This window comes from Cucurbita pepo, chromosome 13, assembly GCF_057944985.1.
Source record: "Cucurbita pepo subsp. pepo isolate OVF chromosome 13, ASM5794498v1, whole genome shotgun sequence".
Taxonomy (NCBI): domain Eukaryota; kingdom Viridiplantae; phylum Streptophyta; class Magnoliopsida; order Cucurbitales; family Cucurbitaceae; genus Cucurbita; species Cucurbita pepo.
In genome coordinates this window covers 13320523-13346052 of record NC_141810.1, presented here as the reverse complement: position 1 = coordinate 13346052, position 25530 = coordinate 13320523, and the positions used below count along the sequence as shown (strand labels likewise).

At 36.8% G+C, this 25530-nt stretch overlaps 6 protein-coding genes across 14 annotated transcripts; 3 read left to right on the top strand and 3 right to left on the bottom strand.

The window, feature by feature from the left end:
* Window positions 1–3531: 3531 nt before the first annotated feature.
* Window positions 3532–5001, top strand: LOC111809029 (glycolipid transfer protein 3). Its single transcript, XM_023695347.2, has 6 exons — window positions 3532–3767; window positions 3859–3914; window positions 4019–4149; window positions 4244–4379; window positions 4464–4607; window positions 4687–5001. Exons 1-6 carry the CDS (start codon window positions 3611–3613, stop codon window positions 4720–4722), a joined length of 660 nt encoding a protein of 219 aa, XP_023551115.2. The 5' UTR covers window positions 3532–3610; the 3' UTR covers window positions 4723–5001.
* Window positions 3657–7021, bottom strand: LOC111809028 (pathogen-related protein). 3 transcript variants are annotated; one of them, XR_015423336.1, is made up of 6 exons: window positions 6686–7021; window positions 6435–6567; window positions 6063–6361; window positions 5847–5986; window positions 4117–4180; window positions 3657–3797 (listed from the first exon to the last, which is right to left on the bottom strand). XR_015423336.1 is itself a non-coding variant. In XM_087129634.1 (5 exons), exons 1-5 carry the CDS (start codon window positions 6812–6814, stop codon window positions 4386–4388), a joined length of 723 nt encoding a protein of 240 aa, XP_086985760.1. In that variant the 5' UTR covers window positions 6815–7021; the 3' UTR covers window positions 4286–4385. The 3 variants fall into 3 exon arrangements, 2 of the variants coding, with proteins under 2 accessions (XP_086985760.1, XP_086985761.1); XM_087129634.1 differs by lacking the exons at window positions 3657–3797; window positions 4117–4180 and adding an exon at window positions 4286–4407; XM_087129635.1 differs by lacking the exons at window positions 3657–3797; window positions 4117–4180 and having other exon boundaries at window positions 5700–5986; window positions 6686–7020.
* A 935-nt stretch (window positions 7022–7956) lies between these two features.
* On the bottom strand, window positions 7957–13180 carry LOC111808762 (protein LAZ1 homolog 1). 2 transcript variants are annotated; one of them, XM_023694925.2, is made up of 9 exons: window positions 12759–13180; window positions 11378–11602; window positions 10916–10972; window positions 10594–10702; window positions 10147–10331; window positions 9965–10053; window positions 9511–9766; window positions 8853–9098; window positions 7957–8759 (listed from the first exon to the last, which is right to left on the bottom strand). In XM_023694925.2, exons 2-9 carry the CDS (start codon window positions 11591–11593, stop codon window positions 8496–8498), a joined length of 1422 nt encoding a protein of 473 aa, XP_023550693.2. In that variant the 5' UTR covers window positions 11594–11602; window positions 12759–13180; the 3' UTR covers window positions 7957–8495. The 2 variants fall into 2 exon arrangements, with proteins under 2 accessions (XP_023550693.2, XP_086985757.1); XM_087129631.1 differs by lacking the exon at window positions 11378–11602.
* A 34-nt stretch (window positions 13181–13214) lies between these two features.
* Window positions 13215–18842, bottom strand: LOC111808760 (vacuolar protein sorting-associated protein 45 homolog). Of its 3 annotated transcripts, XM_087129629.1 has the most exons (14): window positions 18474–18842; window positions 18100–18301; window positions 17910–17989; window positions 16845–17072; window positions 16528–16653; window positions 16368–16448; window positions 16149–16290; window positions 15881–16059; window positions 15491–15646; window positions 14722–14829; window positions 14507–14628; window positions 14074–14208; window positions 13878–13977; window positions 13215–13233 (listed from the first exon to the last, which is right to left on the bottom strand). In XM_087129629.1, exons 1-13 carry the CDS (start codon window positions 18561–18563, stop codon window positions 13917–13919), a joined length of 1710 nt encoding a protein of 569 aa, XP_086985755.1. In that variant the 5' UTR covers window positions 18564–18842; the 3' UTR covers window positions 13215–13233; window positions 13878–13916. The 3 variants fall into 3 exon arrangements, with proteins under 3 accessions (XP_086985755.1, XP_023550688.2, XP_023550689.2); XM_023694920.2 differs by lacking the exon at window positions 13215–13233 and having other exon boundaries at window positions 13724–13977; XM_023694921.2 differs by lacking the exon at window positions 13215–13233 and having other exon boundaries at window positions 14074–14205.
* A 152-nt stretch (window positions 18843–18994) lies between these two features.
* LOC111808765 (uncharacterized) lies at window positions 18995–21790 on the top strand. Of its 3 annotated transcripts, none has more exons than XM_087129633.1 (6): window positions 18995–19413; window positions 19527–19597; window positions 19679–19854; window positions 20541–20649; window positions 20849–21133; window positions 21677–21790. In XM_087129633.1, the coding sequence occupies exons 1-6, from the start codon at window positions 19143–19145 to the stop codon at window positions 21692–21694; spliced, it is 930 nt and encodes a 309-aa protein (XP_086985759.1). In that variant the 5' UTR covers window positions 18995–19142; the 3' UTR covers window positions 21695–21790. The 3 variants fall into 3 exon arrangements, with proteins under 3 accessions (XP_086985759.1, XP_086985758.1, XP_023550697.2); XM_087129632.1 differs by having other exon boundaries at window positions 21681–21788; XM_023694929.2 differs by lacking the exon at window positions 21677–21790 and having other exon boundaries at window positions 20849–21246.
* LOC111808761 (serine carboxypeptidase-like 42) lies at window positions 21675–25514 on the top strand. 2 transcript variants are annotated; one of them, XM_023694923.2, is made up of 10 exons: window positions 21675–21790; window positions 22053–22301; window positions 22422–22529; window positions 22611–22703; window positions 22792–22884; window positions 24120–24205; window positions 24278–24556; window positions 24699–24832; window positions 24932–25024; window positions 25100–25514. In XM_023694923.2, exons 2-10 carry the CDS (start codon window positions 22055–22057, stop codon window positions 25383–25385), a joined length of 1419 nt encoding a protein of 472 aa, XP_023550691.2. In that variant the 5' UTR covers window positions 21675–21790; window positions 22053–22054; the 3' UTR covers window positions 25386–25514. The 2 variants fall into 2 exon arrangements, with proteins under 2 accessions (XP_023550691.2, XP_086985756.1); XM_087129630.1 differs by lacking the exon at window positions 21675–21790 and having other exon boundaries at window positions 22034–22301.
* Window positions 25515–25530: the final 16 nt, after the last annotated feature.

Sequence of the window (25530 nt, the reverse complement as noted above, 5' to 3'; positions counted from 1 at the left end):
GGAGGAGAAGGTTGAGAAAGTCAACAATGTGATGTCAACAAATCACATGGCTTGAAAAAAGGATCATGAATCTGCGAGTTGTGTGAATTAATGGCAAGGGATATTTGGTTACGTTTCCTCTATACTTATTATTTTTGTGGTTCCTATCAATTTCTCACCAATTTTGCGCACCTTGGTTCAATGTCATTGGACCTACATCTTTTGGGCATGCCATGTTTTATCGAGTTTCAGCTATGTCAAGAGATCACTCTTTTGATACAGTCGATTCCATTTGTGATTTTTTGAAAGAAGTCTCGAAACTAAACTAATTAATTAGGGGAAATAAATATGTGATTGTCCTTGTAATGAGCTTTAGATCTAATTCCATTCTACATATGCACGTTGCATTAGAATAGCTGATATTTCACTTTCGTTTTGAGTTTTCAATTCACGTCCAGCTAGCTCCATCAGAGTTCACTTTTGCATCACTGGTAAGATATAGGCTGTAGTTGTTAGAATCGCTTCAACGAACACAAAGAAACAGGAGAGAGAAAATGCAAGAAGAATTCTGACTAAAAAATTTGTATTGATGAGTATGTAGAGAATATAGGTACATTTTCAAAGCTACACCCCATATATATATATATATATATATATGGTTCAGTTTACTGTATATAACTTTACAGTTATTTACCCTTTCGTTCATTATCATCGGTTGGTACTTGACATTGACTTAGATTTATCAAATTAGTCGAAAAACTGTTATTATTAGTTTTATTTATTTAATAATTGTGGATTGTGATTGAAATACTGATTTATTAAGTATATTTTATTAATTGAGAACCAATTAAATATAAGCTAATAAAGAATATTAATTTAAATTTAATATGACACTATGAGGTGTGAATTTGGTCCCGGTTTGAAAAGGGACAGTTTTGGACGTAATGACGTGGCAGCTTTTTTATTAATTTTATATTGAATTTTGGTCTACGTGTCAAATAGGGAGATAATTTGGATATAAATGGTAATAAATATATAATAATTTTCAATTTGGGCCTCCATGTTAGCTCTACGGCCCAATTCCTCCAAAAACAATTCAAATCATGAAGCCCAACAACTATTAAGGCCCAAGCCCAATTGTATGACACGGTCATTTTTAAGCCCAACTTAGAAACAATGGCTTAAATAAATAAATAAATAAATAATAGAGTCAAGGGTATTCCTTTTTTTAATATTTAAATAAGAGGTATTAGGAATAAATATATATAAAAGAAAGTTTAAAATATTAATTCATGAAGCATGCCTTTTGGGTTTGTTTAAATTAATATTTTCCTAGATCCATATAATTATTGTATTTATAATGTTGAAAAAATGCTTATAAACCATATGACATATCACTTTCATTTCACAAATCTAACATCAATTTCAAAACATTATTATAAATGGTTAAATTAAAAGCTTTTTATCGGTAGACAAGACTCGTACAACAATTTAAAAAATTTAAACTTTTAACTTATTGGTCGAAAGTACCAACTTAGCTGTATCATCTTCAAACGTATACTTATGTCTAATTCTCAGGACTTGATCTCGAGATACCCAACGCTATATACAAAGTACGTCTCAATTGAGTTATGCTCAGTTGGTTTAGGTTGTTACAAATGGTTGGCCCTCTCTCATAAAAGATGCGTTTTAAAACCGTGAATATAACGATTATACGTAACGAGTCAAATCAGACAATAGCTAAATTTATACAGAAGAATATTCTAAAAGAACGTGCGAGGTTGAATCTAAACCCATTTAATCTTATAAATTAATTAACGATAGTAAACATCGGTCCAGTTATGAGTGGTTTAGCTGAATACATTAAATGTCTAATCATCACCTAATTAAAAAAAAAAAAAAAAAAAAAAAACTTGATTAATTAACATAAATCCTTCGATATATTCTAATAAAATACAAAGTGTCATTAGCTGCATCTGCGTGTATGCTTACGGCATTGCTTAATTTTTTAATTCAAATTCTAAATACGTTTAACCTTCCTTAATTAAAATACTCCCATATTTCATTTTAAAAATTACATTTATTTACGCCCACAATTATAACATTAACATTTTCAAAATAATAATAATAATTTAATGTTATTTATTTATTTATTTATTTATTTTTTTTTTTTTTTTATAAGTTGGATTTAGCTCACAGATTACATTAATTTCTTTTTGGCATGGGTCAAGCTCTAGCAATTTATTTTTTTATTTTAGTCCTCCAATTTTTTAATTTACAAAAAGGGTTATTTGAGGTATTTAAAGTCATATGAATAGAATTAAAAAAAAAAAAAAATCAATATTATAAATATTTAACATATAATTGAATGTCGAATGTTCTATTAATTATATACATAATTCCATATGAATATGACACTTTTTTCTGGTAGACACGTTTTAAAACTGTAAGGCTGACGACGATACGTAATGGACCAAAGCAGACAATATCTGCTAACGGTGGGCTTGAGCGGTTACAAATGGTATCAGAGCTAGACACCAAGCGGTGTATCAGCGTGGACACCGGACTCCAAGTGGGTGGATTGTGGGATCCCACGAAGGGAGTACAAAACATTTCTTATAAGAGTGTGAAAACCTCTCTCTAGTAGACTATTCTAAAATTAAAGTTATTGATATTTTCGGGGATGGTTATAATATTTTGGTGATATTTTGATATCATATTATTGGATTTATGGGAACAATGATAGATATAACCATGGGAGGCATAGCCATGGCAGCATCATCTTTATGGGGACGTGATATAATTTGGCTTACTTTTTTTAGGAGCCGCTTTTATTTTCTACTTGCTTCCACCTTTACCCATTCCAAACATGATCAAAATCCACAAACAATAACCTTTTTTCATATCATTTATTGCTTTTTTTTTTCTTTCCCAAAAAGTACAAATTTATTTAATAATCCGTCTTGGGATCTTTCAATCCACCTCCTTCGGGGCCCAACGTCCTAACTGGCACTTGTTTCCTTTACCAATCAATGTGGTACCCCTCAAATCCACCCCCTTTGAGATCCACCCCCTTCGAGGCTCAGCCTCCTCGATGACACATCACTCGATGTCTAGCTCTAATACCATTTGTAACGGTCCACCACTAGCACATATTGTCCTCTTTGGGCTTTCCATTCGTGCTTTCCTTCAAAGTTTTTAAAACACGTCTGCTAGAGAGAGGTTTACACACCCTTATAAAGAGTGTTTCGTTCTCTTTCCCAACCGATGTGGAATCTCACGGTATTTGATGAATCGGAAGCCGAACTGGATGAGATTTATTAATCTTAAAAGTCCTGTTACAGATTCAAACAATTATTTAATCAGGGAGGTTACTGATAATAGAGGTCAAACCTGCAGTCACCATCAACATTTCATAAATTAGAAAGCATTCTTTAATCAAAAGATAAATGAATATATAAAGGGGAACTTTAGAGAGAGCTCAGCCCAGAGGTTTAGCCTGTTGGGGAATTTTCTGAAGCAGCAGAGAAGCACAAGAAGAAGAAGGAGAAAGAAAGGTCCCTCCTTTATGAGAAGATTCAGTACAGAAAACCACAAGAAGTGAAGAAACCACAAGAAGCTTAGTTTATATATGAAGAGAAAGAGAGAAGTGGAAAAGGAACCTGAAATGAGGTCTGCAACTGCAGAGCTTTCAGTGTTGGCTCAGTTCAAACCTGTTGATCATGCCGCTTCTGACATACCCACCAAGCCCTTCCTCTCTGTTTGCAATTTGATCCTTCAATTTCTTGGTACCTCTCAATTTCTGCTTGTCTTGAGAACTGTAGACAGACAGGACATGTTTCTGTTAAATGAGATTGGTTTGGTTCTTTTTTGCTGCAGATAAGGTAGGACCGACAATGACTGTTCTAAGACAAGACATTCATCAGAATATTCAGGTATAAACAGCATCAGAAATGGCATAAATCTCTCTCTCTCTCTCTCTCTCTCTCTCTCTCTCTCTCTGTGTCTATTCCTTATAGTTTCTTTGTCTGAAATGCAGAGGTTGGAGAGCCTATATGAGTCTGATCCTTCCATGTATTCAAATATGGTAGAAATTCTTAAGAAAGAGACAAATGAAGGGAGTACTAGGAAGCTCACCAGCTGTAGCAGAGCGTTTCTGTGGCTGACAAGGTAAGATTCATTCATACACTCATTCATTCACCTGTGAACAAATGAGAAACGAGATAAGATATAACACTGATTATGGAGTTTTACTGTGATTTAGGTCCCTGGATTTTATAGTGTCCTTATTGCAGAAGTTAAAAGAAGAACCTAGGATGAGCATGGAGCAAGCAGTAGAGGAAGCGTATAGCCTCACTCTTAAGCCATGGCATGGATGGATATCATCTGCTGCTTTCAAAGTAATTCTACTTCTTCATCTGCTGCTTTCTGAATTAGATCATGGTAGTTTTGTATTAACAAGAAGAGTACTATGGTTCTTGCAGATAGCTCTGAAACTTGTGCCTGATAGCGAAACCTTTGCTAATCTTCTAATGGCCAAAGACAAAAAAAACGACACCCTTTCGGAGGAAATCGACTCCTTCATTTCCCGGCTCTCGCCTTTTCTAGAAGATATCCATTCCATTCTGGTAAACTCAAGTATTAGTTTCAGCACTACAGATCAATTCAATGAAAGTTTAGCTACTGAGAATGTTTTGTTTTTTCTAGAGACTGTACAGGTTAGATCGCTTGAAGTCTGCATAGAGCGAGACCAAGGGACAAAAGAAGAACAGTTTCACAAGTTTTGAGTTCTCTTTGTTTCATTTACATTTTCTTACATGTAAATACACTGTCATACGCGTATCATAGGAAATTTTCCTTGTTTTCCATCCAAACTTGGTGCAGGTATTGTATGCATACACTTATGGTCTTTCTGTTTCATACAGATGTAATAGGTAGGTTTGTCATGTAACTTGTAGAATTACTAGGCCTCGAGTCGAATCTGTAATCTTGAATTGCATAATATATGGTGTTTTCTGTTTAGTCAATGTCTACAAAATCATTATGTAACAGCCCAAGTCCGCCGCTAGCAGGTATTATCCTCTTTCGACTTTCTCTTTCGGGTTTTTCCTCAAGGTTTTTAAAACGCCTATGCTAGGAAGAGAGTTCCACACCCTTATAAAGAATGCTCCGTTCTCCTCTCCAACTGATACACGATCTCACAATCCACCCCCTTTCGAGGCCAGCGTCCTTGCTAGCACGCCGCCTCGTGTCCACCCCCCTTCGAGGCTTAACCTCCACGCTACACATCATCCGGTGTCTGGCTCTGATACCATTTGTAACAGCCCAAGCCCACCGCTAGGAGATATTGTCCTCTTTGGGCTTCCCCTCAAGGTTTTTAAAACGGGTCTTCTAGGGAGAGGTTTCCACACCCTTATAAACATGTTTCGTTCTATTCTCCAACCGATGTGGAATCTCACATAAACGATGCAGAATGTGGTTACCGAATCCTTGCCCAAAAAGGCAGTTTGTAATCTTTGTTTCTAAGCAAAACTGTATCAAAAACTAAACTAGCCTAGAAATTTTCCAAGACAGGGTAAGTCCGGGAAAGATCCTGTCATTGATAAGTTGTAGAGCCAAGAGTTCTATACGATCAATATACGTCTCCATGATTTGCTGCACAATACTGATTATAATTTCAGTACTTCAGTTGGGGAAAAAAGGGGGGAAAACTGACAGTGTCGAACATGAAAGATATAGAGCTTTATTCCAACTAGTAGATAAGATATGGCTACATTTATATGCTTCATTACTTCATGATATACTTGTAATACCAGGCAATAGATAAGTACAAGATTGAAATATCAAACCATAACTTAAAACTCTACCCTGTGTTTCTCAAGATAGGGCAGCTCGAAACCGCCTTTTCAACCGAGCCATCCAAGCGAGGACCTTTCATGAGTTTCCCAAGCAACTCCCCTGGGTCAAAAAAGAACTCCACCCCCAAAATTATATCATTCTCATTCACCTGGTTCATCAAAAACTTCAATAAGAACAAGCCAAAAACAGTAACAACATACAAGCTCATTGAAGCTGGATCCTACCTTAAAAATGGCAACTCCAAAGAATTCAATTCTCTCCCCAGTGGGGGCATGGCTTTTAAAAGCTCCCTCCATGTATCCCCAATGCCTAAACTTGAACACAATATCAGGAGGCCCCGAATAAACTTGGATAATCTCGAGAGCAAAACCTCGAGGGAACGTGGCAGTGAAAGCTTGGTGAGAAGATGCAGCAGTCTCCTTTGCAGCATTATAGTACCTATACTCCTCAGGGATGGAGGTCTGAAGGAAGGGATTGTAACCTCCAAGTTTACTAGTTTCTTCAATACTTAAAGGCTTTCTTCCTGAGAAATCATTGTTTTGTTTAGTTTATCATCAATTAGATGAAATAAACTTGTTTAAATCTATTGTTCATACCATTGAGACAGAAAGTAAACTTGTTTAAATCTATTGTTCTGAAATCAGTGCTTGAAATCTTATGGAACATTTCCATCTCAAAATTCTTCACCAGGCTTTGCACTCTCTCTTCAAGTGATCCAACAGGCCATACCTTCCACAGTGAAACTTATAAATCAAAAGCTTAAAAGGAATCACACCCTTTCACAATTAAAACCCTAATGGAAACAGATCAAAACAGTTCAATCCAAGAAAACAGAGAAAGAAATTACATTAGTCCGCTCTTCTTCGAAGAGCTTGTTGACAACATCGTAGTTCGGAGGAACCCCAAATCTCCATTTGGTGTTCTTCTCTTCATCTCCAAGCAAAAGCGAACGATACTTCTCATCCCCAGAGGCCATTGTGAAATCAAGGATTTGGGGGCGGATTTGGGTTGTGAGTAAGAGGGCAATGGCGGGTTATATAACGACGGAGAACAACGAAAGGGAAGATGGTTGCTTCCAATGGCGGTGTTCGTGAAATCATCACTGACATAATCCATTGCCTCACTGCAACTTTTCGAAGTTTGAAATTTCAATGTTAATTTCAAGTGGTGTGTTTTTGTTCTCCTTTTTGGATTCACCATCCAAATGTCTGGCTTTTCGTCCACGACCAATGGAAATTTAAAGAATATACGATTTTTTAAAAAAATCTTTTTCGTTTTTTTTTTTAATTAAAAAATTATTATAATTTTGTTTTTGAGAATCTTATCCAAGTGATTCATATTAAAAAAAATTTAAAAACATTTTTTAACCCTTTAAAAAGTAATTTAAAATTGAATTTTCTCAGTACAGGTCACTTTCAAGAAATTGGTATAATTAAATATAAAAATTATGACTAGCATAATAATTAAAGGCATAGATTTGGAACAACCACTCACAATTTTATTTATAATTTTTTGAAAAATTATTCTAAACCGATCCATTTTTTAGTTCGAACATGTGACTGTGGAAATCTTTTGATTAAAAATATAATGTCAATTAATATCTTTCGCTTTGTTTCGTGTTTATAAAAAATTTTAATTAAAAAAACTGTTCTTTAGACTCATTAGGACCATATAATAACGCTTCCGTTCTCCAAGTTTGGATCCATAATGTTCGTGGAGGAAATCTCTTACCTAACTATGAAACTTTAAGAAATATTCATTTTCCATCCTATCTTAGTTATTCTTTGATTTGAAAAAAAAAAAAGAAAAGAAAATAACGTCATTCCGATTTTAATTAACTATATTTTTAAATATTATTGTTTTCTTGCAAAATATTATAATAATATTTAAAAAAAAAAAAAAAAAAAAAACTAACCTACAAACATAGTACAACCTTTCTATTTATGTGATACTTGAATAAAAAATAATATATGAATGAACCGATATCACATTTAAATAAGAGGATCATGAATATAGATGGCTCAATAATTATATGTTGAATGACCTATTAAAAAAATTTCTGAAATGAGTGTGAGTAAAGATAAAACATGCTCGAAAGATTCATTGCAGGAGAATGTTGGGACTATCAATTGCGGAATATGAATTGCATGGATAGTTACACAAAATGCATAAATATCACTGTACTTGGTGTCAATTATGTTTAATACAATCCAGAAATGCCAGAAGATAAATAAAAATACCAACCTGAGAACCAGAGAGAGAGAGAAAGCAACAATTGTGGTAAGTTCACTGTTCATGATTACTGAATAAACAATATAGTTAAAGAAGTCTTGCATGAAAGCAAATTTTGGGGGCAAACAATGGCTCCGAGGAAACAGAAGAGCTTACTTTGATCGATGGCTAAATAGTCACCACATCTTTCCCGCAGAACACGGCCGTCGATTCCTTTTTCTTGTTTCCTCCCGTGTGTGAAGCTAATCTGATTGAGTTTGGGTTAAGGGTTAGCTCTACAGGGGGCAAGGGCCGGTAAGGTTAGCAAGCTAACGTCCCCGCCGTCGATTCCTTTTTCTAAACTAAGAACATCAGCATGGTTAATAATCATGCCAACATATGGGTTCCCATGATTTACATTACTTACTTAATACACCAATGCCATCTTATCTGCCAATTCTTTGTCTCTTACCATTGGATATTCCACTGTCACTAACGCTGCCTTGTGTAACATTTTCTTTAACTTCAGAAAATTCTCTTGACCAGGACTTCAAAGGAATCAGATAACTATCGTCCTTCGCACTCTTCCGCTGTTCTTGATGCCGTTTAACATTTTCGGAGAACCGATTGATCGTTTTGTTAAGTTTTGAAATACCCCTTTCGACTGGTTCTACGACGTGTGTGACTGTATACTTCATGTCATCGACAATCTGATACGGAACAAAGTCACGGAGGACTTATCAATGCTCGCAAATAAAATGAGAAGCCATTGCAGGATTAGAAAGAATAAGGTTAGGTCTTACAATTTCGCCGCTTCCAATTACAACATCTCGAACACTCTGGGGAAAACTCAAACGCTTCTCTCTCTCATCATGGCGACCCAAGCGTATTTTAGTTATTCGTTCGGAGTCTCTAACCTCCTCTGGATCAGGTGGCGTTCCTAAGGATGCGTAGTCGGTTAGCACCGCAACATTGCGAACACATCTTTCTCCACGTTTATAAGGTACTGCTGGAAAGGTGTAAACATGTGCGACGGCAGCAATACCCATCTGAATGAAATGAAACAAGAAAATAAAATAAGTTATTGAACACTCTTTGACAATCAAACTCGCTTAATTTCAGATCGCATGGAGTATCAGCCGCATGATCCATACGGGATAACCGAGAAAATTATCAAACAACCCTCAAATGGGCCTTACGAAGTTTCCTCCTTCCCCTTGAATGTACAGATGGTTCACTTTTTAAAATGATACCCAAGCGTCCTAATCAAACATCAGCTAGTACCCATACTCTTGATAAGTTTCAACTCCAATGACATCTTAATCTTCCAAGTACGGATTGAAAATAAGTTAAATTTATCAATCCTCCCAAGAAAAGAACGAAATAATGTGAAGGGCAAGCCTAAAAGCACTACTGTAAGATATATGGAGCAAATGGGCAAGAAATATAGTCTCAGCTCACCTCAATGCATATGAGGTAATCTTGTATGCGCGTCTTTAGCTCGCGAGCCAAGGACCCTTTAAAAGCTCCTACTGAGAAAAGAAAGGCAACGGCAACACCTTGCCACCAAGTGAGGAAAACGATCGACTTGAACACAAGAAACTTGGCCAATGGTTTAATTGATTCCAATTTGTCCTTTGTGACAGAATAGAATTGGAGAAGACAATACAGGGCCCACGATTGACTAAAATTAAGTACAACCGCCAAATAGGGATAGCTGTAGAACGTAAGAGAGACTGGTCAAAATCAATGCACAAAGCCTTGGAAAAGTATGTTAGAACTAGAAGTTCACAAACATCTAAATCCAGAAGAGAGGTTCGACTACATTTGTCTGCATTATAGTCAATCGAGATCATAAGGTATCTGTGATGTTAAAAGGTTTAAAATATCCACAAAAGTAAATCAGGGCACATACCCATATCTCCAGTTAAACTTTCCTTCTCCATAGACCCCGAAACTTTCAAGAATCATAGCTAGGAGAGCACATATCATCTTCAATATCATCTGAGATGTCAATCAAGGACCAAAACCATGATATGAATTTGACAAAACATACTTATTTCAAAAGAAAGAGAGAGCAAAAGAATGATCACATACATATTGAACGATACCAATTTTAACCGCATGATAGAAGTCAGAACCAAGATACCAATCCCTTACGAAGCAATTTAAGGGAAAAGGATGTTCTACAACCCCATATGCATATTTTTCCGCCAAAAGAGGTGTGTCAGAATCAAAAACAGTCTGACTTTCCATGAATTCGAGTGTACGTTTCTCACCACCTTTCAACCACATAAAAATTGTAAAATTTTCAGCATTATTTGAGGGCATTAAACTAATCTTGTAAAATGAGTTAATCACCCATCAAAACATTTTATATCTCACAGTACATACTACAACTAACACGTGCAAATGAAGGTGGAAATAAAGAGCCTTATAATTAGCACAAAGAAAGGAAAATGGGTAGCACCAAAAATGTTTGGACAACCTGCAGCCGGAGAAAAAAAAACACCAACGAACATAATTGCAGTATGATAAACGTACCCAAGCAAGCAATAAGGTATCTTTCAAAGCAATATAATGCAAAAGCCTCATAGCAGTCCCGTATCACTTCCCAATTGAATGCACCATTTGAATTTAACAAAGACAGGAACTGCAGCAAAATAATAATAATAATAAATGAATAAATACTGGAACAAAAAGTAGAAAAATGTCAAATTCAAATTAAATACATTCAGAAAGTTCTCGTGCCAACAAAAACCAGATCCTCTTCTTTAAAAAAATATAATAAATGGAGCAATTATAATAAATTAAAAATCAAACAAATAAATGATGTAAAGAAAAACGGAAGTAGTGTTCCTCTCACCGATTCTAGAGAGTAAACAGGAACCATCAGTATAAGACCAATCAGAAACTTCTGTTCCTGAAAGAAAGAAAGGTAATCTGTCAATCAACGGAATAGTGCCAAAAGAAATATATACTATTGATAGTATCATCTCTCAAAGTAAGCAAAACATGAGAAAACGCACAAGTTTATGTATAGCCCCTACACTATGAAATTCAAAGAAGTAAAACTCAAATTAGCTTCATTCTTCACACAACATGTGTGTTTGACATCTATGTAACCAATGTTATAATTTTGGTCAGATATATGATTAGACATCAAAATGAAATCCACCAACGCTAACACATTGCTTCAACAGTGAGTATGATTGGACATGGGGATGTATTCCCACCCAAGCAGCAAAGTAGAAGCGTTCAAGAATTTCACAGAAGATAATATAACTAGTCCTTTGGAAATCCAATCAAATGAAGGAACACAACAGACCTCTGGCTGATTATAAGAAGCTAAATGCTCAATGATGAGAAGTGTGGAAAGAACAAGTGCAACAATGACGAATACACCAGCACTGAAAATTGTCCAGCTGAAGTTAGGAGCTGCTTCGGTGCTTAGATTCAGTAACCACATCTTCCCTGATCTACTGGAGGATTCAACCATATTGAAGAGAATAAACAGAGTGTAGAAGAACATCCTCCATCCCATCAAGCAAAACTGTTTAAAGAAACTGGTTAACTAGGAATGTGCTCGATCAAGGCTAACTCATCAACCAATCTTTCAATGTCTTATTCTACAATTATTTTTTCTTCCAGATCACTCCTAGTTTGAGATCTCAGAGAAAACCGCATCAAGCCCTTGCAAAAGTAAAAAAAAAAAAAAAAAAAAAAAAAGAATACAGATTCGCCAGGAATAAGTTATCTTGAGGCTTCAGTGCACTCCAGAAAGGTCCAGCTTATGAAAGAAAATATTTTGAACTTCTAAGAATGTAGATATAAAATTATAAAGGTTGAAGAACCCCATCAAACAATATAAATTAGGCCTACAAAGTCAAAACGTTCTGAATAAACATCAGGAATCAGCAACCATCCGGACTCTCATACCCAGAAAATGAATAAGACGACTAGAACAAAAAACCATGGGAGAAGACACAAATATAAGAACGTTAGACAAACCGGCTACACTATCATGCTTTGAAGTAATATCAACTCCCACTATGTGTATATTTAACCAGTAATAGTAAGGAAATACTTCTAATCACAATTTCCCTCCACGTCCAAGCCAGTGTAGTCCCCTACACTAGGAATGTAGTATTTCGGCAGCATTCAGATTCCCAAGGAAAATAAATCAATATCTTCAGTTATAATATGATCAAGGTAAGTCGTCGGTGGTGCGCAAAAGCAATCATCACTCACAAATTAGAATGCATATGATATTTCAAGCAATGATCATAAGTGAACTCAAAACTCTATGAGCGCAAGCGTGATTCAACATTGCAAGTGACCATCAAGACTACAAAATTAAGATCTACAGAACAAGCTTACACGATAACTAGCAGTCTCATACAGCGTAGTCTTCAACCAGGACAAAGAAGATTGCAATTACTGATAAATACTGAAAAATCCACCTCAATAACAAAAAGATGCTTCGAGAATAGTATTAAATAATTGTAAATTAGAGGACTGCATTGCTAACTTCCCAGCCGGGCGCACAGGATAATCATATTAAGTTTCACAAGTCAACACAGGATTTAAACCCTAAAACACCAATCAACCAGCAAATAACGACCTTAAAAGCTAAAACTAACGTCAAACGAAATACAACCACAACATTTCACAGGAAACGAGAGAGGATAGAGAATATCCATTCAAACCTGCGGAGGAGATCTCCCGGGGAAAGTTCAGCGTTAAGCGATTAATACCTCAGCAGAAAATGAATTCGCCGGAGGTAATATCAAGCGTCGGTATGGTAAACACAACAGAAATGAGGAAATCGGAAGATGGTTCTGCAATCGGAAACGTGTTTGACGACGAAGAACGAAATCGAAACGACTAAAATGACGAAGTCGGTGAAGAAGTTAGAATTTCAGCCGTCGATTGAAGGCAACCCCCGGGACCCACAGGTGAGGGAGAAAGCGCCGATGGGCCGTCCCGGGTAGAAGTTTCCCGTCTTTAGCTGCCTCTAAGACGTGGACGACCAGTTTGCTTTATAGGCAACGGAGTTACGGGGGAAGCCGCAAACGTGTGACGTGGCTACATGGAATTATTTGTAAATCCACGTCATCGAATTATTTGTAAATCCACGTCATCAGTGAGCAAGACAAAATAGGTATCATAGTTGTCGCCTACCTACGTAGGCAGGGTCCAAATGGAAATAATTTAAGGGAATTATTTAAATATATTTCAAAAATTGACCTCTAAATTACTCATTTTGCGTCATTCTTAGCTTTTATAATTAAAAAAAATATCTTCCGTCATTATCATTTGATTATTTTATTTATAATCATTTGATTATTTTATTTATATACAATTAACTATCGTATCTTATCTTATCATGCAATTTTCATAAAGTATAATTAATATATGATACAAAAACAAAATATTTAACGATTAAAATATGCTTTTTTTTATTATAAAATGATTATAGGGATAAGAAATTGACTATCGAACATCGAACATTGAAATGATAATTAGTACAATTCAATTATTTAAATTAATTCTAATAATAAATTTATTCACGATTATATATAAACATTTATTCTCAATCAACCTAGATACCCTTTTATTTAAAATAGGATAAAAGCATTTTCATAATTAATATGGGATATGAATAACAAAATTTAGTTAACGTTCCATAATCTATATCTCTAGATGCTAACATCTCAATTATATTATATTGCTTCCAAATATACAAAAAAGAATGAGGGATTTTTGTATACGCCACAATGGGACATTTAGATTTGTTCTACTATGAGCAGAAAATTAAGATTGACCTGATTGTTGGAAATTGTTACTTTGGAGGATGTTGAGATTCAAATCACCGTGGCGCTCGAACGAGATTTACGCTGAGCTTCTTCCAAGTCCTTCAAAAACCTGCGCCAAATGGTGACATCACGAAAAATAACGACTAGCTCAAGGTGTTCGTAAAGGCATTACGATTATATAGTTGGTAGGAGATTCATTGCTTACCTCCTAGAGTTTAGAACAACAGAACCGCCCAGTATAAAACGTATTCCAGAAGTAGTCGAGTTTTGTAAGGCTACAGAACGTGACTCCTCATATGTCGTCCCACCGACGATAAAAATTATGACTTCTTGTGGCCTGCTTCATAACAAAGTAGCTACCCAACTTCAATTCATAAAATTTAACATGCGTTGAAAAAGGAAAATACTAAGATGATCATCATATTCTCGTTTAGAGGTCATGCTAGGTCGATGGACTGTGAACTTTCAAGTTTGTGTCTATTTGGTCTTTGAATTTTAGAAAGTATCTGATAGACACTCACGTAATGCATGAACTTATTAGACACAAGACGGAAAGTTTAGAGTTATATTCGACTTTTATATTTAATAGATCAATTAACTTTTATCTGGTTAGACACACGCTCACACTAACGACAAACCTTCCTTGCTGAAAGTGATTTCCAACGAACGGATAGTCGACATCTCTCAATCGTCCCTTGATTATACTTTCCATAGTCTGGACGACAAGAGGTTGATGCTGAGTGTAAACGTTCTCAACCCCCTAAAACAGAAGTGAAGAGAACAGTACATAAGCACCCTAAACTACAAAACAAGTTTAAATTATGTATTTCTTTTATAAAAGCTTCCAGCATACCTTTAATCCACGAGCCATGTTACGGGCAATATTCAAAAGATCTCGATTTCCATAAAGATCGCCCGTTCGCTTATCAACACCAGCTTGTTTTAAAAGAAACTGTATAAGCTGTCATACCATGTTGTTGAGCATATCAAGATAATTGAAGACTAGCTAAGAATAGAAGTATGTGAACAATATTATCATAATAGTCGGCCAAAGAATAACTAGCTTCTTACAAACACAGAGATATCATGAATCCACATAGTGTAAATAATAACCATAACATAATCGAGCATGTTTAAATCTTTTGTGATATTCCACATTGGTTGGGAAGGAGAACGAAATACCCTTTTATAAGGGTGTGGAAATCTTTCTCTAGCAGACGCGTTTTAAAACCATGAGGGGAAGTCTGAAAGAGAAAATCCCAAGAGGACAATATCTGCTAGTGGTGGGTCTGGGTCGTTACGGTTGATATCAGAGCCAGGTTCCGGACGATGTGCCAGCGAGGAAAAGGAACGAGTGCTAGCGAGGACACTGGGCCCTAAAGGGGGGTGGATTGTGATATCCCACATTGGTTGGAGAGGAGAACGAAACACCTTTTTATAAGGGTGTGGAAACCTTTCCCTAGCAGACACGTTTTAAAGCCTTGAGGGGAAGCCCGAAAATGAAAGTCCAAAGAGGACAATATCTGCTAGCGGTGGGCCTGGGCCGTTACATCGAAGAAGTAGAAAAAAAAAAGTAAAAAAGTGTTGAAACTAGTGCTTAAATGTATAAATGTATAGAGTACCCCTTTCTTATATTTGGCAGAACAAGAAGCCAATTTATTGAAAAGCTGCATCAGTTGGACAGGGCTCTCCTTCTCATAGCGTAAGGCATATAACATAACTAAGCGCATGCGGTCTATATCAGAAGTACTCTCATTGTTCAAAAGACTTGTTACAGCCTGAAAAGCAAAGAGCAGGATATAAAAAACAAGGAACATCTAACATTTAATAAAATTTGTTTCAATCAAACGACTAATGTATCCAGATTATAGTTCTCAAGTATCGTGCTAAGAAAACGACTAAAATGGATGTCGATCAAAACATGAATATGGGACTATATCATGATTTCAACGTTGTACAGATATGAGGGAGAAAAATGCATGGCATATTCACGATGGAGAAAATATTATAACCTCAAAAGCAGCCATTTGCCCACCATTGCAAGCCAATTCCTGTTCTGTCTGTGAAACGAACATAAGCTTTCGCTCCTCAACTATTTTACTCAACTCTGTCACCAATGTCACATGTTTCGAAACATTACCATGCATTTTTCTGTACTCTGGATAATTGTCAACGAACTTGGCCATGTCCTCTACACAAAACAAAGCAACAAAAAACAATTTCGTGACGCAATTTCCCCCCCGTAGTTGATACGTCACAAATACCTACAAAGAATTTCACCTATTGTCTGTATGTTCTGGTTACTTTTGGCAATTTGCTGAAAATCATCCACCAACTTCTTGATATTCATTCCAATTTCTCCAAAATTATTGTACATATTAGCTTTATAAAACGAATCTTGCTCTGATGATAGCACAACCTCCTGCGTTTATCTTGAATATGTTTAATTGTCCAATAGAAAATGCATATTAGTGCAGAGTAGAAGAGTGAGCTTTATACCTGATGATCCTTTGAAGATTTCCCAATGCTTTTCAAGTCCACTTTATTGTCTTGAATACCTAACAATTCATGAACCATTGCCTAGAAAACATAACTATGAACAACCAACACCATCATGTAGTAACAACAAAGCAAAGAGTAATTTTTGTGATCCCAATACCTGATACGTCCATTGATTCAGCAGGGGAGTCAGCGGGTCATCCCTCCTATCAATTACCAGCAACAAAGGGGAGACTTCTGTTCTTCGAAAATCGAACAGACCACTTTCTTGTTGATACATAAGTTTCTGGTACATCAGAAACAATCAAATTTAAAGATTGTGACCCTTGAACTTGTGATAATAAAGCCTAAAATAAAAAAGAAAAGTACAAATCTGAAGTCACGACACCGCTTCTAGAGTTCGAATATAAATACGAACGGGTTAACTAACAAATTAAAGTAAGAAAGTGCAACTTATAATAGTAAGAAATTACGTACTGATGTTTCCTGTGCTATCCTCTTGGCAACGTCAGAAGTCCTTTGGTACCGAATGACAGGTCTTTGTTTTAACGCCAAGAAAAGTGCTGCAAGGCCATCTACAACACGGTCACAGAAATGTTGCAAACTTGGAGGATCAACAACTGCCGGGATCATGTATATGTGGTTTGATGCCATATTTAAAGTGAAATGATAAGGATCAATGGCCATGAAATCGCCATAAAATTCCTGCATGGTTCGTTTGATAGTTATATGTGATTATCACAATTAAAGCTAACATGGGAATACAGTACAATATGAAACTCATGCAAACCAGCTATTTCAAATGATGAACAGGATGAGTAGAGAATGGAGATCTATAATAAGGCTAGTGAGCAGGATCAATGACACATATAAGAAGGTTCATGCCATTGATAACCTAACCGTCTCTTTGACATGGTACGACCGAGAAGAACCATGATTCCATGATACTATTGTACTTAAGAACTTAATCTGGATTAATCTTCCCTGATCTCATCCACATATAATAGCACAAATTTTGTAACGACTGAGGCCCACCTAGTAGATATTGTTCTCTTTGGGATTTCCCTTTCGGGCTTCCTCTCAAGACTATAAAATGCATCTTCTAGGGGAAGGTGTTCTCCTCCCCCAACCAATGTGGGATATCACAATCCACCCCCTTCGAGGCCCAGCGTCCTCGCTGGCACTCGTTCCTTTCTCCAAAGGATGTGGGACCCCTGCTAAATCCACCTCCCTTTGGGGCCCAGCGTCCTTACTGGCACACCGCCTCGTGTCTACTTCCTTAGGGGAACAACCAGTATCTGGGCCTCGTGTCTACTTCCTTAGGGGAACAACCAGTATCTGGCTCTGATACCATTTGTAACGACCCAGGCCCACTGCTAGCAGGTATTTTCCTCTTTGGGCCTTTCTTTTCGGGCTTCCCCTCAAAGCTTTAAAACGCGTCTTCTAGGGGAAGGTTTCCACACCCTTTTAAAGGGTGTTTTGTTCTCCTCCTCAACCAACGTCACAAATTTGTTAATAATTTTCTGTAAGAAGAAAAATTACCACAACTTGCTGCACAACATCCTGCTCGTCTGAATCAGCTAGTATATGAATCTGAGTTTCCTTCAAAATGTTGGAGAAAACTGTAATTCAGATACACAGAAGAATGATTAACGTATCAATGGAAGATCGTTACAGAGTCTCAAAGTTACTTACACAAGTTAGAAATCCATAAAAGAAATGAAGAACTCACAAAGGTGATACTCCCCAAATCTAGAATTGGCCAGCTGACGACGCAAAAGCTGTATATTCTCTGATGTAGGCCTGAGAAAGCAAACCGCTTTCAGATGATACATGGATTCTCTTGACATCGATATGGTATCTACCAATTCAACCAAAAACACTTCTTTCTGAAGAAGCTCCGACTGTGAGTACGCCACACTAACGACACTAACCTGAAACCAAAAGCAATAACAATCAAAATTTATCATTATTCTGCACTGTGAATGATAGAGATCGAAGAAATCATATACAAAAACTACACAGGGCGCGTTATCAGGCTATAGGATTCCATAATACACATCCGAAAGAAGATTGAAGAAATGTAATGAACACGATGGCGCATACCGTCTGAGAATCGAGGATGAAAACCTTCATGCCGGAGATGTCCTGCAACATCTTGTTGATATAATCCCGAACGACCGATATCAGCACCATTTTCAGCTCGTCGTTCTCAAAATTAACAGTCCTGAATCCGGCACCAAAACTAGTGAATGCGGTGGCAATGAAGTAGAATCGCAAATGCAGATGGAAGGCAAGGAGGAGGATCTCAGATCTGCGACGACCGACGAGGGATGAAATCGAAAATGGACAGTCAGTTGGGAAGTTGCCGATCAAGATGGTCGCCAAACACGCACCTTCTTGTTCAATCTTTCCCGCTTTTCCGAGAGTAGAATTAACCTTTTTCCTTTTTTTTTCTTTTTTTTTCTTTCCATTTAAAGTATGAGATTATTCTACCAATTACCAAATTTCACATTCCAAATATAATTTTATCAATAATTTTGAAAATAATGAAGTATTAATCTTCTGGTATGTAATGAATCGTGAGTTTTAATATTTAAGGATTTAAATTAAAAATAAAAATTATGGACGAGAAGTATAATCGAAACATATAGTTGAATTGACATGTAATTATCCCCATTTGTTGGATTGCGTCTCTGCGGAGCGGCCGCCATAGCAGCTGTGTGTTGTGAGCTTCATCATTCCCAGTTTTCCAGTTTCCTCCGTTGAGAAGTGATGGTCATGATTACTGTCCGTAATTTCAGACTCTCTGCAGTTCCAATTTCATCAATCCTTCCACAGAGTGGCTTCCGTTCATCCTTAATCTCGCCTAGAAATCTTCCCTTCCCATTTGTTGGCCATCGGTTTCCATCTACGTCGAACAATCCCTTATTACTTCATGCCAGAAAGAAAAACTCAGAATCAGAGCCAGTTATCAAACGAAACATCGTTGAGGAAGTGTCGGAGGATGAAGAAGACGATGAACTTCTCGACGAACTTGAAGACGGTAAGATCCATTAATAAAACCTTCGCTCAATTTATTCCTCTAGTTTCTATTGAATCCTAGTTTAGACTGGTCTTGGAATGAGTAAATTTCGGGGAACTTTCTTGATTGCGTAGATGAGATAATGGACGATGATGGCGAAGATTACTTTGAAGAAGAGTTTATGGAGGATAATGCTGAAGTCTATGTAAGATTCTTGCCTCTAAACATGGAGATATTGTGTTGGAAATTTTAACTGAAATTCTGGATTTGATAATTTGATTTGAAGGTAGGGGATGGCGGGGAAGGAGGTGGAATTTCCCTTGCTGGGACATGGTGGGATAAAGAAGCACTGGCTATGGCTGAAGAGGTTATTCTTTCATTTCATGGCGACTTGAAGATTTATGCGTTCAAAACAGTCTCTAATTCCACTGTTCAAGTGCGTATTGAAAAGCTTTCTAACAAGTAAGTTTTTACATTCTATGAACACATATTAGACTGTGGTTTTGGTTTTCTTGTATGATAATAATTTCTTGTTGCTGCATTCTTAAGATTGAAATGCCGTCTGCTAGCTCCTTCTTTCTCAAACGGATTGTTTGAGGGATGATGATATTAGAAAATAGTATGATTACTAAACGTAGAGAGTTCACGTTAGAGATTTAGGACGTGTCTGGAATGACTTTCTAAGAGCTTAAAAACACGTTTGTAAACACTTGAAAAATCATTTCAAACAAGCTCTTATACGAGTTCACCCGCTTCATTTGGGTTAGATCCAATACGAGTTCAACCTGTACCTATCTTTTAAGCTGGAAATGGAGATGCCTTTTGCTTTCAAGTAAATCAAGAGAAAGCCATTAGTTACCCTTTGGCTTCAAGTTTTCCTTCTGATGTTAGTGTTCTCATTGAACCCGTATTCACAACTCGACTCAGAGAAGAATCGGATTTCTTCGAACTCCTTATTGCTTGAATTATATCACATTAATTCGAAGGATTTCCAGATATTAAGAACGTTTCGAGTTGAAGTCTACTTTAAGCATATGAAAATGTGTTACATTTTACATGTTGTTATCCCAAGTTTACTGTTGGTGCATGCGTTCTTGGTAAGACTGAGTACCATTTCCTAGGTTCTAATTCCTAACAATGCACCTCAGATCGGGTTCCCCCAGGATGGAAGATATTGAGGCTTTCTCTTCAAGATATCGAGCACGATTGGATGAAGCAGAGCTTTCTAAAACCGTGCCAGAGAACATATCTTTAGAGGTATGCTGCCTGTTTCCTTGCTCAAATTCCCTCGTTTTGTTTTTTCCTATATCATCAACCAATCTATCTTTAGCAATTAGAAGAAGATTTTCACTTCCATTATTCAATTTAGTTTCCCACTTGACAAGACCAAAAGAGAATTGCTCTACTCTGTTAGCTTTTGGGTCTAAATGGATTTTAATCCTTCCAACATTATAAGGTCTCATCTCCTGGTGTTGAACGTGTCGTTCGGATTCCCGACGAGCTGGATCGGTTCAAAGAAAGAGCAATGTATGTGAAATACACGAACGATGTAGTTACACCCAGTTCGTCCTCTGAGAGTGATGGCATTTTCAAGCTTGTGTCATTCGACATAGAAACAAGGTGCTGCATTTGGGGTTTAGCAGATGTGAGGATAAATAGAGAGAAGGCAGGAAAAGGAAGACCACTAAGCAAAAAACAAAGAGAGTGGCGTTTAGAGACTCCTTTCGATTCATTACGCTTGGTTAGACTGTATTCTGATTACTGATAATGCAATCAAATTTTGGTCGAAATTCAAGGTGTCGGTGTATAGTAAACTAGCAATTATTATCTCATGAACGTGTGATTCGTTTTTAATGCTATTCTCTATCTAAACACATTTTGAATACAAATTTAGCAAGATAAACGCTTAATAGTTTCTGGATTGAGTTGGTTTAGTCAACATGAACATTGATATGCATGAATTATACTTGTTTGTTGTCAAATTGTTCTGATTGTATTGGTTGAATTATGAAACTTTATCTGTACTGTAATGGCATTGACTGAGGCTCTCCTGGTTTGGTCCCTGCTAGAAAACGACCAATCAGTCTCTTTACCCGCGTGATGAATGAAAAACGGCTCCTTTTGTCGACACCTTTAGCTTTCTAACAATATGCTGTTTCTATACTATCTTCGTGACTTCACTTATTCATTACATGCATTGTACTTAGTTACCAAAAATATGCATCATTTTACTCATTTATTTCTTGTTGTTTTTCTCTTAACTTTTCTGTTTTTGGTGTGTAAGGAAGTCATACAATTGTAAGAGGATTGGAGGCCGTAGCTCAAGGAAAAAGCCTAAAAAGATAGCTTTTTACTTTCTGCTTTATTGACCCATTTCATCATCTTTACGAATTTGAAGGTATGGTGATTAAATAAATGGTGTATTAGGTGCAAATGAAAATTTTAAGTTAAAAGAAGGGCAGGGGTTGGTGCGTGGGGTGATCGAAAGCAGTGTCTGCATGCACCTATTGTTGTCATTATATCCTTATAAAAATCCCATGTGTATTACCTTTTTCATAGCCAGCTCCATTAGAAAATTATCTATAACTCTCTTTTGGAGTACAATATATACTCAACACAGGGTAGTAGGTTTTGAGCACTAATGAGGCTGCTGTTTGAAGGGATGGAGCGGGGGAGAAGAACTCTTGGGGCTGCTTGGGGCTGCTTTTTCATTGCCTTGTGGGTGGCCACACAGGGGTTCCCGGTTGAGGATCTCGTCGGGAGGCTCCCCGGCCAGCCAACGGTCAATTTTAGACAATTTGCAGGTTATGTCGATGTCGATGTCGACGCCGGAAGAAGCTTGTTTTACTATTTTGCTGAAGCTCAGCAAGATCCCCATCTCCTGCCCCTCACTCTCTGGCTCAATGGAGGTCTGCTTTGGTTTATAGAACTGTTTTAGTTTATGATGATTCGATCTTGAAAGACCATTCTGTTATACTGATAGAATCAAACTTGGGGGAGGATATTAAATTGTTGAAAGGTCAATGCAGGTCCAGGTTGCTCGTCTGTTGGTGGGGGTGCCTTTACAGAGCTGGGGCCCTTTTATCCCAGAGGTGATGGCCGAGGCCTTCGAAGAAACTCCATGTCCTGGAATAAAGGTAGTGCTTTAGTTTTCTTCTTCTTCTTCTTCTTTTAAATGTTGAAAGAACCTGAATGATATGGTGAATTGACTTTGATAGCCTCGAATCTGCTGTTTGTGGAGTCTCCTGTGGGGGTAGGATGGTCATACTCAAACACAACGTCAGACTACACTTGTGGTGATGACTCCACAGGTTCTAATTCCTATACTTTAGAGGTTAATTTAATTGAAATTTTGTTTGATTAAAGATTAAATAATGGAGAGAGATTGGATCTGTGCAGCCAGAGACATGCTCACCTTTATGTTGAAATGGTATGACAAGTTTCCAGCTTTCAGAGATAGCTCATTTTTCCTCACAGGAGAAAGTTATGCAGGTCATTTTTTATACTTTTTTTTATTATTAAATTATAAATTTACTTCGTTTTTTGGAACGGTCCAAGCCCACTACTAGTAAATATTATCTTTTTGGGACTTTTCCTTTCGGGTTTTCCCTCAAGGTTTTTAAAACGCGTCTGCGAGGATAGGTTTTCACACCCTTATAAAAAATGTTTTGTTCCTCTTTTCAACCAATGTGGGATCTCGCAATCCACCTCCTTTTGGGCCCAGCGTCTTCGCTAGCACTCGTTTCCCTCTCCAACCGATGTGGGATCTCATAATCTCTACCTACTTTGGAGCCTAGCATCCTCGCTGCCACTCGTTACTCTCTCCAATCGATGTGGGATCTCACAAACATCGGTTAGAGAAAAGGGAATGAAACATTTCTTATAAGGATATAGGAAACCTCTCTCTAGCATATGCATTTTAAAAGTTTGTGAGGGAAATCCAGAGGGGAAAGCCCAAAAAAAACAATATCAGCTACCGGTGGGTTTGGGCTGTTCCATTTTCGTTCGTATTTATATGATATCTTTATTTTTTTTTTAAATAAAAAATAAAAAATAAAAAATAAATAAATAAAAACTTTTTGAAATCTAAGTTTTGTTTTTATTTGGTATTTAAATTTCAATATTTTACGCTTTTACTTTGAATTTTAACTAATACTCACTTTTATTATTTGAACTTAACTTTTTAGTTAAGTAATTTAAAATTGAACTTTTTTATTTATTAATTTTAATAGTGAAAGAAAATTAATAAAAACGAATTAGTAATTTTTATAGACATTAACACCCCGGATCTAAATGAGTTTCTAGTAAAAAATAATAATAATAAAGATCTAAATGAGTTTCTAGTAAAAAATAATAATAATAAAGATAAGAGTTTTTCTGATAAGAGCGTTAATCTTCACATTTAGAAACCAAATAAAAATAAAATTAAGAACTTCAAGAATATTTTGAAATATAACGATCAAATGAAAATTAAACTCAAAATTTTACATAGGAATCAAAATGAAAATGAAAACTATTAAAACCACGATCATGAATTATTAAGCAATATAGTTAATATGTTCAATACCAGTTCAAAATTCTATCTTTAACTTTATAAGTATTGAAGACTAAATCAACAATCGGAGAATGAACGTTATACTAAATTCGTAACTTAATTTTAATTTATTCTGAATGTTTGAAAGAAATGGGAAAAAATGTGAAAGAGAAAAGATATTGATTTGATGCAGGCCATTACATTCCTCAGCTAGCTGAAGCAATGCTGGACTATAACATTCACTCAAAGGGCTTCAAGTTCAATATCAAGGGAGTTGCTGTAAGAACAATGAACTCAAAAACCATTACTTTTTGAATTCAACTTACTTTTGTAATCTAATGCTGCCTGCAGCTTGGAAACCCATTACTTAATCTGGACAGGGATGTCCCAGCAACCTACGAGTTCTTTTGGTCTCATGGCATGATTTCCGACGAGGTTTGGTTTGCAATCAATAGAGACTGTGATTTTGATGATTATCTGTTGACTACTCCACACAATGTAACCAAATCCTGCATCCAAGCCATCGCCGACGCCAACGGTATCGTTAGCGAGTACATAAACACCTACGATGTTCTTTTGGATGTCTGCTACCCCTCCATTGTCCAGCAAGAGCTGAGATTGAAGAAACTGGTTCGTTTATGCTGTTCCTGTTTTCTTTTAGTGCATCGATATGTGGGTCTGTAGTGATTCGAACTTCTAATGTTTTAATCCGTTGAGACTCTAAGTTGGTGTCGAGATTGTTATGAGTGGTTCGGTTTGGTTCGTTTTGCAGGCGACTAAAATAAGCATGGGAGTTGACGTTTGCATGACCCAAGAAAGGCGATTCTATTTCAATTTACCAGAAGTTCAAAAGGCTCTTCATGCAAATCGTACTAATTTGCCTCATCAATGGTTCATGTGCAGTGAGTAAGTAAGCCCACATTCTCTTTTTAGGCATCCATATTACATTATAATAGTTATGCCATAAACACAGCCTAAATCTTGATTGTTGGTGCTTTTGAGCAGCTTAGTAGATTATAATTACAATGATACGAACATCAACATGCTTCCCTCGCTGAAGAGAATAATCCAAAACCACATCCCAGTTTGGATCTTCAGGTATGTTTTGAACTTTCTCTTTAAACTTTGAACGTTAAGAATGGTGAATGAATAAATGAATGAATACACGCACAGTGGGGATGAGGATTCAGTGGTGCCATTGATGGGGTCTAGGACGCTAGTCCGAGAGTTGGCTCATGACCTTAAATTCAAGATCACAGTACCCTACGGAACTTGGTTTCACAAGGGCCAAGTTGGGGGATGGGCCATCGAGTACGGTAATATGCTGACATACGCAACGGTGCGTGGGGCAGCTCACATGGTGCCCTACGCTCAGCCCTCAAGAGCTCTGCATTTGTTCTCTTCATTTGTAAGAGGGAGGAGGCTGCCCAATTCTACCCGCCCTTCCATCGATGATTGAAACAAAACAAATTAAACGTGAATGGGTTTGGTTTGGTTTGATTGAGTCGGGTTAATGATAATCGAAAGAGTGGAATGTAATGCAAGAATTTGTTTAGAAATAATGAAAAGCTCCCAACTCATTCATTTAGCTTTTGATACACACT

What these genes read in the sequence shown, in the direction of transcription:
- LOC111809029 (XM_023695347.2), top strand. Translation starts at nt 3,611, where the DNA reads ATGAAGAGAAAGAGAGAAGTGGAAAAGGAACCTGAAATGAGGTCTGCA. An exon ending in ACATTCATCAGAATATTCAG is followed by an intron (nt 3,915 to 4,018) that starts GTATAAACAGCA and finishes TCTGAAATGCAG; the next exon opens with AGGTTGGAGAGCCTATATGA. An exon ending in GCGTTTCTGTGGCTGACAAG is followed by an intron (nt 4,150 to 4,243) that starts GTAAGATTCATT and finishes ACTGTGATTTAG; the next exon opens with GTCCCTGGATTTTATAGTGT.
- LOC111809028 (XM_087129634.1), bottom strand. Translation starts at nt 6,814, where the DNA reads ATGGCCTCTGGGGATGAGAAGTATCGTTCGCTTTTGCTTGGAGATGAA. An exon ending in TCGAAGAAGAGCGGACTAAT is followed by an intron (nt 6,568 to 6,685) that starts GTAATTTCTTTC and finishes TCACTGTGGAAG; the next exon opens with GTATGGCCTGTTGGATCACT. An exon ending in GTTTACTTTCTGTCTCAATG is followed by an intron (nt 6,362 to 6,434) that starts GTATGAACAATA and finishes ATGATTTCTCAG; the next exon opens with GAAGAAAGCCTTTAAGTATT.
- LOC111808762 (XM_023694925.2), bottom strand. Translation starts at nt 11,593, where the DNA reads ATGGGATGGAGGATGTTCTTCTACACTCTGTTTATTCTCTTCAATATG. An exon ending in CTTCTTATAATCAGCCAGAG is followed by an intron (nt 10,973 to 11,377) that starts GTCTGTTGTGTT and finishes TCTTTCTTTCAG; the next exon opens with GAACAGAAGTTTCTGATTGG. An exon ending in ATTACCTCATATGCATTGAG is followed by an intron (nt 9,099 to 9,510) that starts GTGAGCTGAGAC and finishes CATTTCATTCAG; the next exon opens with ATGGGTATTGCTGCCGTCGC.
- LOC111808760 (XM_087129629.1), bottom strand. Translation starts at nt 18,563, where the DNA reads ATGGTGCTGATATCGGTCGTTCGGGATTATATCAACAAGATGTTGCAG. An exon ending in ATGTTGTGCAGCAAGTTGTG is followed by an intron (nt 17,073 to 17,909) that starts GTAATTTTTCTT and finishes CGAACCATGCAG; the next exon opens with GAATTTTATGGCGATTTCAT. An exon ending in TGAATCAATGGACGTATCAG is followed by an intron (nt 16,449 to 16,527) that starts GTATTGGGATCA and finishes TATGTTTTCTAG; the next exon opens with GCAATGGTTCATGAATTGTT.
- LOC111808765 (XM_087129632.1), top strand. Translation starts at nt 19,143, where the DNA reads ATGGTCATGATTACTGTCCGTAATTTCAGACTCTCTGCAGTTCCAATT. An exon ending in ATTGAAAAGCTTTCTAACAA is followed by an intron (nt 19,855 to 20,540) that starts GTAAGTTTTTAC and finishes AATGCACCTCAG; the next exon opens with ATCGGGTTCCCCCAGGATGG. An exon ending in CTTTCGATTCATTACGCTTG is followed by an intron (nt 21,134 to 21,680) that starts GTTAGACTGTAT and finishes TGTGTAAGGAAG; the next exon opens with TCATACAATTGTAAGAGGAT.
- LOC111808761 (XM_087129630.1), top strand. Translation starts at nt 22,034, where the DNA reads ATGAGGCTGCTGTTTGAAGGGATGGAGCGGGGGAGAAGAACTCTTGGG. An exon ending in CACTCTCTGGCTCAATGGAG is followed by an intron (nt 22,302 to 22,421) that starts GTCTGCTTTGGT and finishes AGGTCAATGCAG; the next exon opens with GTCCAGGTTGCTCGTCTGTT. An exon ending in ATCCCAGTTTGGATCTTCAG is followed by an intron (nt 25,025 to 25,099) that starts GTATGTTTTGAA and finishes ATACACGCACAG; the next exon opens with TGGGGATGAGGATTCAGTGG.